This window comes from Microtus oregoni, unplaced genomic scaffold, assembly GCF_018167655.1.
Source record: "Microtus oregoni isolate MIOR12 unplaced genomic scaffold, Mior012 000044F_000, whole genome shotgun sequence".
NCBI lineage: Eukaryota > Metazoa > Chordata > Mammalia > Rodentia > Cricetidae > Microtus > Microtus oregoni.
Genome location: NW_024543211.1, coordinates 91,655 through 111,919, shown reverse-complemented (window position 1 = coordinate 111,919; position 20,265 = coordinate 91,655). Strand labels below are relative to the sequence as shown.

The 20,265-nt window shown below is 39.4% G+C and overlaps 1 protein-coding gene and 1 pseudogene across 1 annotated transcript; one reads left to right on the top strand and one right to left on the bottom strand.

The window, feature by feature from the left end:
• The first annotated feature begins 542 nt into the window (after positions 1–542).
• LOC121434563 overlaps positions 543–20,265 on the top strand; it is a 45,001-nt pseudogene continuing 25,278 nt past the window's right edge.
• On the bottom strand, positions 10,623–14,446 carry LOC121434562 (zinc finger protein 431-like). The gene is made up of 3 exons (XM_041633505.1): positions 14,413–14,446; positions 13,967–14,027; positions 10,623–12,603 (listed from the first exon to the last, which is right to left on the bottom strand). Exons 1-3 carry the CDS (start codon positions 14,444–14,446, stop codon positions 10,623–10,625), a joined length of 2,076 nt encoding a protein of 691 aa, XP_041489439.1.

Genomic DNA, 20,265 nt, shown 5'->3' with positions numbered 1-20,265 from the left:
AACAGCCCTCTATGCAACCAGGAAAGGAGTCTAGTTGCAGGAGGAGCAGGAAGTGAAGAGAGAGAGGAGAGGGAAGTGGCCGCTTTTTTAAAGGGAGAGAAACCACGCCCCAGTGGGCTGGTACCTCAGCGGTGATAGGCTGGAGGAGTGGGAGGACCTCCCGCAACAAGACTGTTTAAAAATGGCATTCCGGAAGAGCAGAGGCGTTCTGTAGGGCTGGATTGAAAGCCTCTGTCTAATAGCATCGGCCTGACCCCCAGTTGGGGGGCACCTAGCCAGGGGCTGTCCTCCCTTACTCTAGCCTTGCATGTACTTGGTATTAACCTAGACGCGGAGAGCGGGTCTCGCTCGGGGGTCAGAGAAGGAGGAGAGTGACCAGTCCTGGGCCCTTCCTGCATACCTGGTGGCGACCTGAACTCCAGCCCTAGGGAGTGGGCAGGACCTCTAGCCACGCCTCGCTCCCTGCTTTTCCTCTCCTTCAGCGTTGTCTACTAGCTACTTTTCCTGCTCTCTGTCCCAGGAGACGAACGTTTGAGCCTGAGATGGCAGCCACCCTGCTCATGGCTGGGTCCCAGATCAGACTTAATGCCAATGCCTTCTCGACATTTCTAACCATGTCTCTAATTTCAAGAAGAAAGGCTGGGACTAAACTCCTAGATGCTAAGTAGTGAGGAAGCATTGTGTGATTTCAGGCCCCTGTGACATTTGAAGATATGGCCATGTACCTCACTCAGGAAGAATGGAGACCTCTGGATCCTACACAAAGAGACCTTTACAGGGACGTGATGCAGGAGAATTAAGGAAATGTTGTCTCACTGGACTGTCAGATCAGGAACAAGAACGAAACAAACCCGAAAGAAGAGCTTAGTGAAGATGTGGAGTTTGTGACCATGTCCGAAGAGCCTATTGGGGATGCTGAGAAGAACCTGGAAAGCGAAGAAGTCTTTGAAAGTGGGGACAGGTCCGAAAGACAGTGGGGAGAGCTGACTGCAGAGGAGTGGGTCAGCTACCCTCTCCAGCAGGTCACTGACCTGCTGGCCCACAAAGAAGTTCACACAGGCATCCGCTATCACATATGTTCTCTGATGGAGGAAGGTCATTGGTTAAATAAAAAGAAACTGCTTGGCTCTCATTGGTTAGAAGATAGGTGAGAGGAGTAAACATAACAGAACGCAGGGAGTAAGAGGAAGTGAGCTAAGACTCCACAGCTCTCCTCTCAAGAGCAGACGCCTCAGAGAGACGCCATGCTCCAAGCTCCCGGGAAGATGGATGTGATGAAGCTCAGACCCAGGATGGACGTAGGCTAGGACCTTCCCGGTAAGCGCACCTAGCTGTGCTACATAGAATATTAGAAATGGGCTAGTCCAGGTGCGAGAGTTAGCCTAGAAGAGGCTAGCTAGAAATGGGCCAAGCAGTGATTAAAAGAATACAGTGTCCGTGTAATTATTTCGGGGCATAAGCTAACCAATCAGGCTGCCGGGGTGCTGGGAACGCAGCCCCGCTGCTCTTTTTACTACAGTTTTCAGTGTGGGGAGGCCTTCAGTCAGATTTCAGACCTCAATCGACACCAAAAGCGCACACGGGACACAGACCCTACAAGTGTTACAAATGCGGCAAGGGCTTCAGCCGCAGCTCCCACCTTATCCAGCATCAGAGAACACACACGGGCGAGCGACCCTATGATGGCAACGAGTGGGGGAAGAGCTTTGGAAGGAGCTCTCACCTCATTCAGCACCAGACAATCCACACCGGGGAAAAGCCGTACCACTGCAACGAGTGCGGGGAGAACTTCAGCCGCATCTCGCACTTGGTCCAGCACCAGCAGAGGCACAGGGGAGAGAAGCCCTACGAGTGCATGGCCTGTGGGAAAAGCTTCAGCCACAGCTCCCATCTGATCACACACCAGAAAATTCACACCGGGGAGAAGCCCTATGAGTGTAACGAGTGCTGGCGAAGCTTCGGGGAGAGGTCAGATCTCATTAAGCACCAGAGGACTCACGCGGGAGAAAAGCCCTACGAGTGTGTGCAGTGTGGAAAGGGGTTTACACAAAGCTCCAACCTCATCACCCATCAAAGAATTCACAGGGGAGTGAAGCCTTACGAATGTACCAAGTGTGACAAGAGTTTCAGCCGGAGCTCAGCTCTTATTAAACACAAGAGAGTCCATACCGACTAAGTCCTATATTCCTGAGTAAGAAATGACTCGTGGAGGTAGTTATATTTGATTTGATATCAGTGAGCTTCCTTTAGACTGACTTTCCTTATTGTTGGCCACATTTTCAAACATTGTAGAATACGACCCCTTTGAAATTCCGACCCACAGCGTTGGGGAAGTTTTCCCCTTCTCCAAAATAGTTAGTTTTCTTCACTGGTTTTATTACAAGAATCGCTTCATCAGAAGCAGCCCCCGTTCCTAGTAACTTGAAAGCTGAAGACCAGAGGACAAGATGCTGGTGGATGCTTAGTCCTGGAAATGGAGTAGGTTTTTAAAAAGTTGTTTTTTCCTCTCGTATCTTTGGCCCCAAAAGACTGTAGTGGGAATGTAGAACTGGACCAGGGTGGCCGCAGCTGCTCTGGAAGAAGGCATGCGGACTTGTCCTGGGTAGCCACTGTTCACACACCGCAGTGGCCGGGCTCATGCACTTCCCTTCCAAAGGGCTTTTTCCTTGAGTAGCTCATATTGGTACCTTGCCTTCTTGTGCACAGGATTCTGCACGCTGAAAGCAGTGACTGAATCACTTCCCTTGTTTCTCACTTGTATATAGCTTGCACGCTTTTGAAAGCTACCCGAAGACACAGTGTGAAAGGAGAAGGGTACAAGGTTGAGGACCAAGGGCCCTTGGATGGTGGTGACCTTAGCAAGAGATACCCATTGATGCTGTCATTAATCAGGTTTATGAATTGTCTTCAGAAATCACTTTAGAGATCGCAGTGTGGAAACTGCCTTTACGAAAGGACAGGACCACAGGTGATGATGGAAGGAGTAGAAGTGGGTTGACTCCTTCAGGGAAGGGAGCACCGAGCCCTTCCCAGGGAGCGACAGTCCTTTCTGTGTCCTTTGCCATCTAACTTTAACAGTTAGTTCACTCGCCCTTGTACTGCTAACTCTAGGGTTTGATAGGGCCACGCCCCAGTCTTTATCATAGCTTGCATAAAGGCATGTGTATGTATAGTGAAGTGTGTATTCTAATAGCAGAGACCGAATTCCTAAGAATCAGCATGTTCTTACGTGATGTAGACCATAAGATAGAACTGTAGGCATACTCCATGTGAGAGAATTCCTTTACTTTTCTTGTGTTATGGGAAAGAATTTGAACACTGGTGCGCAGGCGTGCACTCTCCTGTAAGGCTTGGTTTTGTACAGAACTAAACTCTTGCTCGTATGTGTCCATCAGTTGTGAGACAATGACTGGACAGTTAGGTCCTTTGCCCTTTCTCAGACTGAGTTATCTTCTCCTGTGATGAAACCTCTTTGGCCTCATCAGAAGAAATGAATAAGCCTAAAGAGGAGTGTGTTTCCCGCCTCCAGGTACAAAGAGTTACAGTGAGAGTTGCCCAGTGTCGCCCAGTACCTCAGTTCTCTTTATCTCAGCCCAGGCAGGAATTATGAGTAGCCCAGATATTGGTGCTTACTCCGTCCCGTGGGGATGGAAGTGGATGGAGCCCAGTGCATTTTATGGTGCGTAGTGCAGACTTGCAAATGTTAACATGTTTTTTTTTTCAAGAAACCTTTTTTTCTTTTTGCAGGGGTGGGGATTGGGGGTAGCACATGCCTTTAATCTCAGCACTTGGAAGGCAGAGGCTGGCAGATCTCTGTGAGTTCAAGGCCAGCCTGGTTTACAGGATCGAGGTCCAGGACTGCCAGGGCTACACAGAGAGTCCCTGTCTTGAAAAAAAAAACAAAAAACTTTTTTGTTGAAGTTCTTTGGGATTTGGCATTTAGTGCTTTCACTACAGAATCACTGCGAGCGTAGCTGGTGACACCTACCATGTCATTCACTAGTGACAGCCTCAAAAGCAACCAAATGAAAAGCACTCCGATTGGCCCCTCCCATTTGAGCATGAACTTGGGGCAGGCACGTGGTTTCTATTCTGTACGACATCTAGCCTGCTGTGGGTATTCACATTTTAACCGTTAGGTGACTTATGTATTCTTGGTAACTAAACTCAGATATGGCATCTGTATGTAGCCAATGACTTGGTTGAGTCATTGTAAGTGTCTGCTTGGGAGTAGCTTTTAGAAGACAGCACCTCTGATCCAACTTCATTTTACCCCTTTCTCTACCCGGTCCCCATCCCCCCAGCCCTGCAACACCACCTCCAGCCTAAAGGTTTTGCTAGTGTGCCATTTGCTGCTTTTGCCTTGTAAAAGAAAGGCTCAGGGAGGGTTTCTGATTGTCTTCCCATCTCCCCATACCTGTCTGCACCAGCTGAGTGCCCTCCCTCCTGCAGTCATCCGCGGCCCACTCCCAGTGCTGAGCTCTGTGGAAGTCATGCCTCTGTCACACTTCACCAATGCTGTTTGCATGCCTGCTGTTTGCAGGCCCCTGGCTGTTCCTGCACATATCCAGACACTCTGTGCCTGTGTTCTGTGGTTGTGGAGAGCGGATCCCATTGGTATTGGTCAGTTATCCTAGTGTCTTGTCTATGGCTGTATTATCCTAACAATATTCTATAATTAAAGGTATAATTTTTAAAGTAAAAAATAATAATAATGGCATTCCAATATGTGGCCAAAAATTTCAGATAAAATTTGAAACACCTTGGAAAAGGAATCTAAACACAAAACTACATAGACCAGTGAAGCTTCTCAGTAACTGCCCTTTTTTTGGTGGGCTATGCAAGAGATCAGTGATCAGAGGCTTGCCTCCTGTTACAGATGGCTTTCTGAATCAGCGTTTGCAGAAAATAGGCAGTTCTTTAAAGAGACATCAAGTTTACTCATATGGTGTCTTCTTTCTCTTTCTGACCTGAGAGTCTAGGTTATGAACCTGCTGGCCACACCCCTGTATTTCTGCAAATCAAAGAATGTTTGGATCCCTGACTTGATTCTCCAGGACAGACATGCTCAGGAGTTAAGGTCATGTGTTTGTGGCTGAAGCCCACCTTTAGTCTTTTATTCAACATGACTGCATCTTGAATAGTTTCTAGATAGCATTATTGGGAATTACCTTCAACACCTTCACAGAAATGTCCTTTCTTAGTCACTGCACTGATCTTCTTTGCTACTGTGCACTATATCATACAGAAATTTACCATACAGTTCTGTGTTCAAAGATATGATTGCTGACTTCTACTGCAGAATGGTATTTTCCCCATTTTTAATTCTGTGTCCAATTTCTTGATAGTTCAGAATTTTGAGTTATTTAAATGTATGATGATTGATTATGGTCTATAAACAAAAGTCAGGATAAGAGAAAATTTTAAACTTTGAATATAAAAGTGATGTGTTTACTGTCATTAATAGGTGCCACCAATAAATGATAACAACATGATTGCTCTTTCTGGCCAGCCAAGAATGATCTACAACCTTGTAGAATGAACTTAAGCATGGGTACACCTGAATAGTAAGTTTTTATGTTCCAATTATGGCCAATTGCTTTGGTTAAATAGCCAACTATCTTTTATTTATATTTATTTATTTGTTTGTTTGTTTGTTTTTCGAGACAGTGTTTCTCTTTGGCTTTGAAGCCTGTCCTGGAACTAGCTCTGTAGACCAAGCTGGTCTCGAACTCACAGAGATCCGCCTGCCTCTGCCTCCCGAGTGCTGGGATTAAAGGCATGCACCACCATCGTCCGGCCGCCAACTATCTTTTAAAGACGTACATTTTCAGCTTGTTTCCTGATTATTTGTTTTGTACTTTTCCCTCAGTTGAGGAATATTTGGGCTCAGAAATTCTTTAAGAAGAAAGACTGCCAGGCGATGGTGGCGCACGCCTTTCATCCCAGCACTCGGGAGGCAGAGGCAGGCGGATCTCTGTGAGTTCGAGACCAGCCTGGTCTACAAGAGCTAGTTCCAGGACAGGCTCCAACACCACAGGGAAACCCTGTCTCGAAAAAAACCAAAAAAAAGAACAAAGACTAAATTAGTTTCCAATACTATCAGTCCTTTATTTCTTTTGGGCAAAGGATGAGTTAAGATGAACTTCGATCAGCCTTTTATACCTTACTGTTATAAATGACATGTTCATGAGGCTGAAAAGAAGGCTCAGCTCTTAGAACATTGGTGACTCATCCAGAGAATCTTTGATACCCAGCACCCATAAGACAGCTCACAATGTCTGTTCCTCCAGTCACAGGAGAGTAGACACTGTCTTCTGGTCATCACTAGTACCTGAGATACACTTGCTACACTCACTGGTCAAACTCCTACATCTAAGTTGAATTTCATTCCTTTTTAAGGTAACAGACACATAAAGAAAACCTATTTAAAATATAGAATCAAATACACATCTGTCTTTTCAGTATTTGCCCATTTTGTACCCTAAGAGGCCAGAAGAATGCACCCGATCTCCAGGACCTCCAATTACAGGGAGTTCTATCCAATCAGATATGGTGCTATGAGTCAAACCTGGGTACCCAAGAGGAGCAGTACTCCTGAGACAACTCTCCAGGTCCCACATGTGTCATTATAATTCTTAAGGTAGAGGAGTCACATTGTTCCTTCTGTCTCTTATCACTTGAAGGATAAAGTCCACTATAGATGGTTGTCAAAGATTCAATGGAAGGAATGTGAATGGAATTTGTATATTGCTTCTTATTTTCATTGTTAAGAGACTTCTCTTTATGTGAGGGAATATTTAAAATGTTGGTTGAAATCAGTCTGACTCCAGGCAGATTTTATTAGGAAAACTTCCATAATTTGGGAGTCTTTGTCTTTTGTGATGTTTTTGAGATAGGATATGTCCACATAGCCATTGATGCCAGGTATGCATTATGTGGAACAAGCTGGCATCAAACTCACTGAGATTGGACCCACCCACACTCCTGTGTTCTGTGATTAGAGCCATGCACCTCTATGTTGAGCTGAAATGTTTGTAAAGGACTTATTGAGTAGAAAAAAAAACACATAATGAAAGACTTAAAAGGGAACATCATTGTTTTGATAAATAACAATATTTCTTCAAATTGTATTATTTAAATGGCCAAATAATTTCATATGTTCAAAATAATGAGTCATTGTTATTGCATTGTCAATTCCATCCATTTAAAAATGTTTGAAGTGTGCTTTTGTGACTACACCTGCGACATGATGTGCATGTAGCACAGATAGGAAAACTAACAGGGGTCTATGATCTACGTCCACGTTGTGAGTTTTAGTCCTTAAACCTTGGGAGTCATTTGACTGCAAATACACTGAAAGAAACTTCTTTTGGTTTAAAAATTATTTGTGAATGAGATGATGTAGGAGTGTGTATAAGTAACTGATGAAGTCAACAAATATGAAAAAATTCGTAAGAGTATTAGGGTAAACAAGATATAGAAGCCAGGTTATCAGACTTAGAGGCAATGAACTTTAATAAATGATGCAATTTTCTGGCATGTAATTTTGGTTTTGAGAAAGTATAAATACATGTCTTGTTCTCAGAATGAAGAAATTAAAAAAATCTGTGCTGGTAAGAATATTTTCACATGCATAGCAGATTGACTATTCAAATTGTCCCATGGTCCTCTCTTGTTGTATGAAATTGCATTTACAATTTGAAAAGAAAATAAGACTCTACTGTTGTAATATTTCTTCTAATTGAATTTGAGCACCAATGAGATGACTCAGTGGGAAAGGACTCTTATGGGCAAGACTAGAATCCCAACCTCGATTACATGTTGAATTTTTCAGGAAAATGGATGGAGCGAGAAAACATCATTTTGAGAGAGCTAACCCAGACACAGAAGACAATTATCACATGTAGTCAGTCATTAAGTGGATTTTAGTCATAAAGCAAAGAAACCCAGCCTACAAATCACAGTCCCAGAGAACTTAGACAACATGAGGACACTAAAGAGACATACAAAGTTCTAATATACATGTGAATTAGAAAAAGACAAGATCTCCCGAGTAAATTGGGAGGATGGGACCTTGTGAGAGTACTGAAGGGAAGGGAAGAGGCAGGAGGGGAGCAGCAAAAAAATGTAGAGCTCAATAAAGATCAAAAAAATTTACAAGAAAAGAACATTAAGTTATGGTGTCAGATAAACAGATGATTGCTGATTAGACTACGTTATTACATCTATAAAACATGAATGAAAATACTTCTTTAAATACACATAAGGTATTTAACATTTCTTATTATTTATTTTATCAGTCATTTTAATGTGAATACTGTCAAATTCTGTTGAAAAACCACATACATTTGGAGTTCATCATCGACCCTTGGACTTGTATACAGGGGGCAGACATATGAGCATCATGAATTCAAAATAATCCCTGAATTTTTCCTGACATCCAAGCTAGGATTAATAACAAACAAAAGCTGAAGGGAATTTCTGAAAAGATAAAAATCTAAACCAGAAACAACCCAAAACATTTACTCAAAAAGTATGTTCCCACATGGCCTGACACTTCAATAACCAATGGGAAACAAGTATGATGGGTTTACCATTCTATACATTATAGCAAAAAAATACCCATCACTTGGTAAAGGCACAAAAAAAGATGAACAAAATCCATAGAAGTAATATAAAGACTACAAAATAGAATTCACTAAATGGATTTGCCACACATATAGCTCACTTTAGTACATACTTCAAATATTTCAATGTAGAAACCATAATGCAATGATCTCCACCAGTCTTGATTAAACATGGTATGTAATTTACTTCCCTCAAGGTTATGATAAAAATTTTTACTTAAAGCTAGAGAAAACTGTGATTTCTAAAGAAATTAACCAATTGTTGTCATGAATTGAACTTTCTTTTTTCTAAGAGTGTGTTCCTATTTCCAGACTTCAAAAAGATATAAATAGACTAAAAATATATGAGGCACTAGAGTCATGCCTAGGTGAGAACTAATGTCAGATGTTTGACAGCTTCCTGTAATTTCTTCTGCAATAATATCCAAGGTATTATCTTTATGTGGATACAGAATGCACATTCAAATACACACAAATACACACACATACATCACATAACTACAATGAACAAAACTTTTAAGACAGTTTTTCACTCATGAAAACATTTCTCCTGTAAACATTCATTCATTTCTGTAAAAGAGGAGCTGAGAGTCATCGTACAGCTTACTTACACAATGAATTGGTTCATGTAAAGAAAAAGCAAACTTAGACTTGAAGTAAAAGAAATTAATTCTTCTAAGAAAGCTTTCCAGGCCGGGCAGTGGTGGTGCACAACATTAATCCCAGCACTTGGGAGGCAGAGGCTTTTCTAGGACAGGCCCCAAAGCTACAGAGAAACCCAGTCTCAAAAAACAGAAGAAAAAAAAACAAAAACAAAAAAAGAAGAAAGTTTCCCAGTAGAAATATCTGGTTCTGATCTCCTCTACTCTCAAGGGAATATTTCATAATATATGTCCAATTACTCTGTCATCTTCTGAACTAAGTTCCCAAACAGAGGCATCAATTGTATCTTGGCTCAACTCCAGGAGTTTCTGAAACATTCCAGTAAAAGAGGTATTCACATAAATCTTGAATCAGATTTATTTGAGAAGGAAGAAAACATGAGTATGAATACCTCTGCAAAGTGTGGAAAGGGACAGCTGCATGCTTAATGAGCATAAGGCTCAAATAGGACTTCTTAATAACCGAGAGCAAAGGAGATTTTGATGGTGGGAATTTGCTGGATTTCAATACCTGATCCTGAAAAAGCTCCGGGATGGGCTTGATTTTATGCCGAGGGATTCATTGCTTTTGTGCGCAAGGACAAGGGTAGAGTTTGTTTTTATGGATCTGATTTGAGAGCCAAATTGTGTTTCTTTACTGGCTCCTTTTAACGTTGGCTGTTTTCAGAGAGATGTTGTTTCTTTAACTACTTCTAGATTCAGAGACAAGGTACTTTCTTTTGGCTCTGGTTTCAGGACCAATGTATGTTTCTTTAAATACCCTTTCTCCAACCAATAATGCTTCATAAAATGTTTGTCCATTAGTTTGCTACTTCAAACTAAAATAATAAGAGGTATCATGATGCTTGAACAAATTGTTGACACTATAAAATTCTTTTCTATACAATAACTGTTTTTGTTTAAAGAATAATTTACAATAAGCCCTCAGTTTTTTCCTCAGGTCCAAAGATTATGGTAATATGCACCACAAACTTAATCAGATTGATTACACACAAAAAGTCTTACTCCTATATGAAGCACAAATCATTCTGACACTGATTTTCATAGAGTATCACTACAGTATGATTTTTCTCATGTTTTTAAAGAACACACATATTAAACTCAGGGTTTCTCTATAAGATGTCTTGTTTTACATATTTGGAGATGATTGGAAAAAAGGATTCAGGACAGATTTCATTCACATGTATCTCTCCAGTATGTGTTCTTTTATGCAATTGAAGATGATTGTGACATGCAAGTCCTTACCACATTGATGGCATTTATAGGGTTTCTCTCCAGTATGGGTTCTTTTATGATTTTGAAGAGCACAGTTGTGAGCAAAGACCTTACTTCATTGATTACATTTAAAGGATTTCACTCCAGTATGTGTTCTTTTATGCCTTTGAAGATGACTGTGTTGAGCAAAGGCCTTACCACACTGATTACATTCATAGGGTTTTTCTCCAGTATGTGTTCTTTTATGTTTTTGAAGATGACTAAGATAAGCAAAGGCCTTACCACACTGATTACATTCATAGGGTTTCTCACCAGTATGTGTTTTTTCATGGTATTGAAGGTGACTATGATGGGCAAAGGCCTTACCACACTGAATACATACATAGGGGTTCTCTCCAGTATGTGTTCTTTTATGCCTTTTAAGAGTACCACGTTGAGCAAAGGCCTTACCACACTGATTACATTCATAGGGTTTCTCCCCAGTATGTGTTCTTTTATGCATTTGAAGAGTACCACGGTGAGCAAAGGCCTTACCACACTGATGACATTCATAGGGTTTCTCTCCAGTATGTGTTCTTTTATGACTTTGAAGAGTACTAGGTCGAGCAAAGGCCTTACCACACTGATTACATTCATAGGGTTTCTCTCCAGTGTGTGTTCTTTTATGCCTTTGAAGATGACTGTGTTGAGCAAAGGCCTTACCACACTGATTACATTCATAGGGTTTCTCACCAGTATGTGTTTTTTCATGGTATTGAAGGTGACTATGATGGGCAAAGGCCTTACCACACTGAATACATACATAGGGGTTCTCTCCAGTATGTGTTCTTTTATGCCTTTGAAGAGTACTAGGTCGAGCAAAGGCCTTACCACACTGATTACATTCATAGGGTTTCTCCCCAGTATGTGTTCTTTTATGCATTTGAAGAGTACCACGGTGAGCAAAGGCCTTACCACACTGATGACATTCATAGGGTTTCTCTCCAGTATGTGTTCTTTTATGACTTTGAAGAGTACTAGGTCGAGCAAAGGCCTTACCACACTGATTACATTCATAGGGTTTCTCTCCAGTGTGTGTTCTTTTATGCGTTTGAAGATGACTGTGTTGAGCAAAGGCCTTACCACACTGATTACATTCATAGGGTTTCTCTCCAGAATGTGTTCTTTTATGCTCTTGAAGATTACTAAGATATGCAAAGGCCTTACCACACTGATTACATTCATAGGGTTTCTCTCCAGTATGTGTTCTTTTATGGTATTGAAGGTGACGATGATGTGCAAAGGCCTTACCACACTGACTACATTTATAGGGTTTCTCTCCAGTATGTGTTCTTTTATGCATTTGAAGACTACCATGTTGAGCAAAGGCCTTACCACACTGATTACATTCATAGGGTTTCTCTCCAGTATGTGTTCTTTTATGCATTTGAAGAGTACTAGGTCGAGCAAAGGCCTTACCACACTGATGACATTCACAGGGTTTCTCTCCAGTATGTGTTCTTTTATGACTTTGAAGAGTACTAGGTCGAGCAAAGGCCTTACCACACTGATTACATTCATAGGGTTTCTCTCCAGAATGTGTTCTTTCATGCAATTGAAGGTAATCCAGATGTGCAAAGTATTTACCACACTGACTAAATTCATAAGGCTTCTCTCCATTATGTGCTCTTTTATGCATTTGAAGATTACTTTTCTGAGCAAAGGCCTTACCACACTGATTACATTCATAGGGTTTCTCTCCAGTACGTGTTCTTTTATGTGTTTGAAGATTATCCTGACATGCAAAGCATTTACCACATTGAAAACATTCATAGGGTTTCTCTCTAGTATGTGTTCTTTTATTCTTTTGAAGATGACTGTGATCAGCAAAGGCCTTACCAAGCGCATTAAATTTATATGATTTTTCTTCATTATGTGTTCTTTTATGACTTTGATGAGTTTCATAATGAACACAGTCTTTACCATCTTGACTATATTCATAGGGTTTCTCTCCAGTGGGTGTTCTTTCATGCATTTGATGATGACTGTGATAATCAAAGGCTTTACCACATTGCTTAATTTCACAGCATTTTTCTCTGGTATGTGTTTTTTCATTCCTTAGAAGGTGAGTGTCATAAGACAAGGTTTTAGCATAGTGAGAACATACTGAAAATTTCTCTCCAATTTGATTTCTTTCAATCCTGCAAGGATAATTTACACATGTAAAAGCTTTACCACATTCAATATACTGTTGAACCTCAGATCTGTATGAATTAATTTCATAATTTGTTCCAGTTGTAAAAATGAATCAAATATTAATGTCTTATAACTTCATTTAAAATCATGTTTTCTTCTTTCATTAGGAAAAATATTTGTGATGATAATTCCTTTGTGTCATGGTTTACCATTTCATCTATACCTATCTCTATATTTTTCTATGATTTTTTCACATTTTTTAAAAGAAATGCATACACTGAGTGCCTTACGATCTTTACTGCATTCATAAATTTTACTGTGAATCCTTATACATTGACTAAGTGAACTAAGACACTAAGAAGTATTGGCAGACTTAGAACTCATGGGGCTTTTTTTTTAATGTGAAGTTGTTTATGTATTAACAATGATGGTAAAATACCAATTACTGTATACTTGCACTTAATTGAACAAGTATACTCTCCATGGGAACTACAGTTTATCTTCTAATTGTTCTTAATGAGTCGTATGCTACATCTTTCCATATCCATATTCTCATATGCTTGTATCAAGAGTTCACATATGATATACATAGTAAGGAAGAATAGTAAATAAAAGATTTCCACATTGAATCCTCATGGTTTCACTTGCTGTTCCTCATAGACTTGTGGTATAGATATTAAGGTTTCTCCACAACAACTGCCCATTGACCCTTGACTCTAACTGCCACTTTCACTAAACTTAACAAGTCACAAAAAGTCTATGAGTAATCCAAGTCTTACCATGAGCTATTGATTTAGGAGAAAGTTTGCAGCTACACTCATCACTGAAATGTGTATAAAGTTATTGTCATAAGTAGCAAGAAAGAAATGGACTGGCAGATCTACTACATAGCCCTCACGTTGCTATGATTCAAATGGTGATTATCTGTTTAGTCATTGCTTCCTTGACTTTTTCTTTTTCTTTTTTTTTAGTTTTTTTCGAAACACGGTTTCTCTGTGGTTTTGGAGCCCATCCTGGAACTAGCTCTGTAGACCAGGCTGGTCTCAAACTCCCAGAGATCCGCCTGCCTCTGCCTCCCGAGTGCTGTTGACGTTTTCTTAAATGAATGCCTTGCACATGCAATTCACCTATGAGAAATTGAGGAATATGGATTTGTGAGAATTTAATAACCATCAATGCATTTAAAGCTGTGCTTATTTACAATGCTGCTTTTGATTCATTGTTCCAGGACATATTAGAAACTCATCAGAGGCACATTGTTATAAACTTGCACAGGAAAATTACCTTGTAGGTCTTCTAGAGCATTGACTATGTTCTTCAGTGTTACAGACCTCCAAAATGTACCCTGAAATACAGTACCAGAATATGTATGTTATATTATTTAATATTGTACAACAATTAAGTCATTCTCTTTTTTTAATTATTATTTTTTTTTTTTTGTTTTTCGAGACAGGGTTTCTCTGTGGTTTTGAAGTCTGTCCTGGAACTAGCTCTTGTAGACCAGGCTGGTCTCGAACTCACAGAGATCCACCTGCCTCTGCCTCCAGAGTGCTGGTATTAAAGGCGTGTGCCACCACTGCCCAGCTAGCTCATTATCTTAAGTGCACCTAAGAACTATGATTGTGTTACTCATCTCATTTTCTTCTTTCTAAATCAAATTACAGAACAACATTATAAGGCAAGGAAAGGTTGTCTCCATATTTTGAAACATGAAGGAAATTCATTTTTACCTGTAGTAGTGAGGTTCCTGAAGGTCTCCAGCATCACATCTTTGTAGAGATTTTTCTGGGAAGGACTCAGCAAATCCCACTCTTCCTGAGTGAAGTTGATATGTAGATCATCATAGGTCACTGCCTTCAAAAATATACCATACGTGTGTACATGTAAGCATGACAGTGACATCATTGGAAATGCATACTTCTTTGAAAGTACAGTTGTATGATTCTGGTGCTCCCCATTCTTATTCTGTGATATAGTCAGTTACTTTAGAAGTAAATTGAAAATTAGAGTCAATTCTGTCATTTCTATACAATCTGAATGGGATTTCACCTTATAAGAACAATATCTATTAAGAGGGTGAGACAAGAAAAAAGATCAACAGTAAATTGTATGCATGAGAAAATTGTATGAAAAATTCCTCATTATAGAAAGAAAAAAAGATACACAAATGGGTGTATTGGTTTATTGTGCCTTTAACCACAACGCTCAGAAAACAGAGGTGGGTATATTTGTCTCTGAGTTGAATGCCAGTCAAGTCAATGCAATCAGGTCCAGGAAAAGTGGCAGTACACATTAAGACTCTGTCTCCATTGCAAACCTCAATAAAACAAACAATGGGATAGAAAAACTAACAGGCTTTTATTGAAGTTTCTACAAAGAGTTGTTTTCACTCCAGTTCTGTAGTCTTCTTCCAGACCCTGAAGTACCCTAATATAAACTTCAATACCAATAACATTTTGTAGAAAAAGAACTTCCTGTATAAAACAGTTAAAAGTGGACACATGAAAACAGTAGAAATATATATGTTGGTCATAAATAATCAACACAGACCTGGAGAGGGGGCAGATTAATTCAGCACTCTTGCTGATCTGGAATGGAGATGGACAAATTTGCCTGTACTTACATGGGGATTATAACTATCCATTTTCCAGGGTAAGGATTTCTGATATTCTTTGATCACTTTCATGGTACATATCCATGCAGGCATATAAAACAGTCATATTGATTTAAAAAAATCAAAGCAAGCATAACAAGCAAGAAGATGTTCATACAGCTGCAATTTAATGACTCAAAATACTCAGGCAGTATTAATGCTATCAATCCATGGGATGGTATCCTGGGAATCAGAGAGATACCCTCTGTCAAATTTTAAAATTCAAGATAAGCATGAAGCTCAGCACAGCAGCATATACTTGACATAAAAAATACCTGCATTCCAGGGCCATCATCCAATAACATCACAACAAATAGAGCGAGGAATGATGCCTCCCTTTACTTTCAGGAATTTAGAGCCACACAATGGCTCAGATAAAACAGCAGGTTACCAAACACTTGAGCACTGAATAAGAACTCTTTCTGCTATATCTTATGTGATTTAGAGATTGAGCCCATAATGATGGTAAACACATTTCAGTATAAATAGGAATTTGGCTGATTAATGTCAAGCACAACACAGTAGATATAAATGTCAGGAAATTACTTTAGGGTATTGAAACTCATAGCATACAATGAGGAATTTTATCTAGAAAGGCTTCTCCTGGTAAGGATCCACAGAAAATTGAAATAAAACCAATAAGGAGAGAAAGTTCTTCAAATACATGATATTTTCTGGTGGGTTGTTTATTTAATCAAGTACATTCTGAACCCAGTCACTATTGGTCCATGGTCAACAAATGAAAGAAATCATTTCATCACTTAGAAGATTCACATTTAATGATCCTTAAAGAAGGACTCTTAGAAGAAATGCAATACTAGCTCAGAATTGAGAAATAGATGTTTATTTATTAGGGATAGACTCACAAATCAGAATCCTATGCTCAAACTGAGATCAGAAACCGAATCATGCAGCCAGAAAGAGGCTGGACTCATGCTCTATACTGGCCTATATAAGAGGCCATGCCTTAGTGGTCAGGAAACCACTGGCTGTAAGATTTCCTACAGCGCCTTCTCCTTTTGTTTAAATAAGAGAGTTCTAAGCCCAATACACAATTCTATACTATGAATAAGAACAATATATTCATTAATTATCCTATCCTAACTAGTTTATGTCTTGTATAAAAACTTAGCCAAGTCATGAGAGGAAAGTAACTTCAACTATCTAGTCTTCAACCCCATCGAAGATCCAAGAAGAGAAATAATATTACTTGAGTAAGCAGGAAGTGCAATCAAGCAACTTTCAAAATGTGTAACAAATTACAGAGACAACTGGCTCCCTGGGCAATCATCCAAAGTCTCATTTGCAATGTTGAAGCAACCAACTTTGGCAAAGACCTAGAATAACTGACCGACAACTTAAGGAGGTAGGAAAATTTTAAAAACCATCTTATCCTATCTTGGCAAGATTTAACAATCCTGCTTATCCATTTTGGATATCATGTATCTTGTCAGTAGTTGAGACATGAACATGTCTTTGCCTAAAGGCCAGTTTTGGCAAGAAGAAAACAAGCTCCAAGTGAAGTGACCGGTGTTCAACATTCTCTTGGAAATAGAATGATGCTACAAGGAGCAATTTTGTCTCACTTAAACATAATTCAAAGTTATTTAAATGCCATAATCTACAGCTCTTTGAAGTGGTTGAAGATTACCTATATATGAATATAATCTCTACGTATCTAAAGAACCTGATTATTCCAACTATAAAAACCATAAATGACTATTGATCTATAATTCTTAATACCTATAAACTTAAAAACTAAGGCTCATATTAGAATATTATACAAGGGGACTGGAGAGATGGCTCAGTGGTTAAGAGCATTGCCTGTTCTTCCAAAGGTCCTGGGTTCAATTCCCAGCAACCACATGGTGGTTCACAACCATCTGTAAAGAGGTCTGGTGCCCTCTTCTGGCCTGCAGGCATACACACAGACAGAATATTGTATACATAATAAATAAATAAATATTAGAATATTATACAATAAACAACTGAAACAAATGAGGACAATGACTTCAAAATGTAAACAATGTATAAGTATCTTGATCAGAGGTAGAAATGTATGTTGCAATATGATAAATATATATTAATCCATAAAAATGTTTTTAAGCAGAGGTAGAAGCATGAATGCATACAATATTCAATATAATATCACATTATATTAATATACAATAATCTATACCAATGCAATTGCCTATAAATAATAACTCACAATATTCACTCTATTTACTCACTATTATTATTAGTGTGAGTAAGCTCACACTAATCTATTATCCCATCCAATTTTCCCATTTTTTTTCAAAGTGATCCCTCAGCCTCTAAAATTTTCTCTCCATCTTGCAACCCTATACCAATTATAATCAACCCCTAAATGATATCCCTAATTCTGAGAACAAACTTTGTTGGGAGAGGAGACGTTGTCTTTTAGAATTACTTCCAGCTGTCATGGGGGGGAATTTTCTTTCTATGGGATCCTGTGAAAGTAAAATGATGGTTAAGTTCCAAGATTACTGTCTGGTATAATTGCAAATAGTCTCTGCATATTTGGTAAGGTTTTTCTGAGCTTCCTATTAGGAGGTCTGTCCAGAACATTGTAAAAAGTGCACCATTTCAGCTAACCAAGTTGGAACCACCTTGAGTAGCTGGTTCTCAAAACAGATCTTGTAGTAGCGCTATCATCATCATGACGTCATATCAACCAGGTTGAGTTGATGTTCTGGGGCCCCATCTTCTTCCTGGAAATTTCAAAATTCACTGCAGGAAAATTTATTGTTCATTGTGCAAACCTTCAACATTAATTATATAGACATATACAGACAAATATATTCAGTGACATGGACAATAGAGACAAAAATAGATATAAAGAAAAGTAAATTTTTTTTCTAAATTCTTTTTTATTTCTGTCCCATGCTCCTGACATGAGACAGAAACTCTGAATTTTTCTTTTAACATGTTTGGATTTATAGAGGGACAGAGCCAGTGTCCAACTCCAAAGCCAACTCTATATATTCATAAACATTTATCCACCTACAAAAGGCACCCAAGGTAATGATAGAAAAAAAGTGTAGATTATTGAATCTACTCTTAAAAAAATCAAGAGGCATATATATGTATGATGAGATAAAAGGGTAGATCATTAAAATTAATTTAAAAAGTAACTACTTATTTAAATATTTTACAATGATATAGATATGTATGCTTCCTTTTGATAGTAATTTGATATTATTTTTGTTAAAACATACTGACTATGATGTTATATATATATACTCAAGATATTTTACCTAAAACAACTAACTTAAACATGTAGTGAAAATGGTTGCAAGGCAGTGGTGGCGCACGCCTTTAATCCCAGCACTCTGGAGGCAGAGGCAGGCAGATCTCTGTGAGTTCGAGACCAGCCTGGTCTACAAGAGCTAGTTTCAGGACAGGCTCCAAAATCAGAGAGAAACCCTGTCTCGAAAAAGCAAAAAAAAAAAAAAAAAGAAAAGAAAAGAAAAGAAAATATTTAGTCCTTGAAAGTTATTATTATTAAAGTACTGCATATTAGTAGTTTGTTACTTATTACAGTTGAAAGTATAATCATATTAGGTATGTTTTAACATTATACAGAATTTTTTTTTTTAATTTATTTATTTATTAAGGATTTCTGCCTCGTCCCCACAACCGCTTCCCATTTCCTTCCCCTCCCCCGATCAATTCCCCCTCCCTCATCTGCTCTAAGAGCAATCAGGGTTCCCTGACCTGTGGGAAGCCCAAGGACTGCCCACCTCTATCCAGGTCTCGTAAGGTGAGCATCCAAACTGCCTAGGCTCCCACAAAGCCAGTACGTGCAGTAGGATCAGAAACCCACTGCAATTGTTCTTGAATTCTCAGTATTCCTCATTGTCCGCTATGTTCAGCTAGTCCGGATTTATCCCATGTTTTTTCAGACCTAGGCCAGCTGGCCTTGGTGAGATCCCAATAGAACATCCCCATTGTCTTAGTGTGTGGGTGCACCCCTCGTGGTCCTGAGTTCCTTGCTCGTGCTCCGTCTCCTTCTGCTCCTGATTTGGACCTTGAGATTTCTGTCCGGTGCTCCCGTGTGGGTCTCTGTCTCTGTCTCCTTTCATCGCCTGATGAAGGTTAATATTCCTGAGGATGCCTATGTGTTTGTCTTTGGATTCACCTTCTTATTTAGCTTCTCTAGGAACATGAATTATAAGCTCAATGCCCTTTATTTATGGCTAGAAACCAAATATGAGTGAGTACATCCCATGTTCCTCTTTTTGGGTCTGGCTTACCTCACTCAGGATAGTGTTTTCTATTTCCATCCATTTGTATGCAAAATTCAAGAAGTCCTTGTTTTTTACTGCTGAGTAATACTCTAATATGTATATATTCCATACTTTCTTCATCCATTCTTCCGTTGAAGGGCATCTAGGTTGTTTCCAGGTTCTGGCTATTACAAACAATGCTGCCATGAACATAGTTGAGCATATACTTTTGTTGTATGATAGGGCCTCTCTTGGGTATATTCCCAAGAGTGGTATTGCTGGATCCAGGGGTAGGTTGATCCCGAATTTCCTGAGAAACCGAAACACTGCTTTCCAGAGTGGTTGCACAAGTTTGCATTCCCACCAGCAATGGGTGAGTGTACCCCTTTCTCCACAACCTCTCCAGCAAAGGCTATCATTGGTGTTTTTTATTTTCGCCATTCTGACAGGTGTAAGGTGGTATCTTAAAGTTGTCTTGATTTGCATTTCCCTGATTGCTAGGGAAGTTGAGCATGACCTTAAGTGTCTTTTGGCCATTTGAAGTTCTTCTGTTGAGAATTCTCTGTTCAGATCAGTGCCCCACTTTATAATTGGGTTGATCATTATACAGAATTTTATTATGCCTGCTGTTCTTCTTCCAGGAACCTTGATGGTGGTGAATAACATCTGTGTTAGCCAAC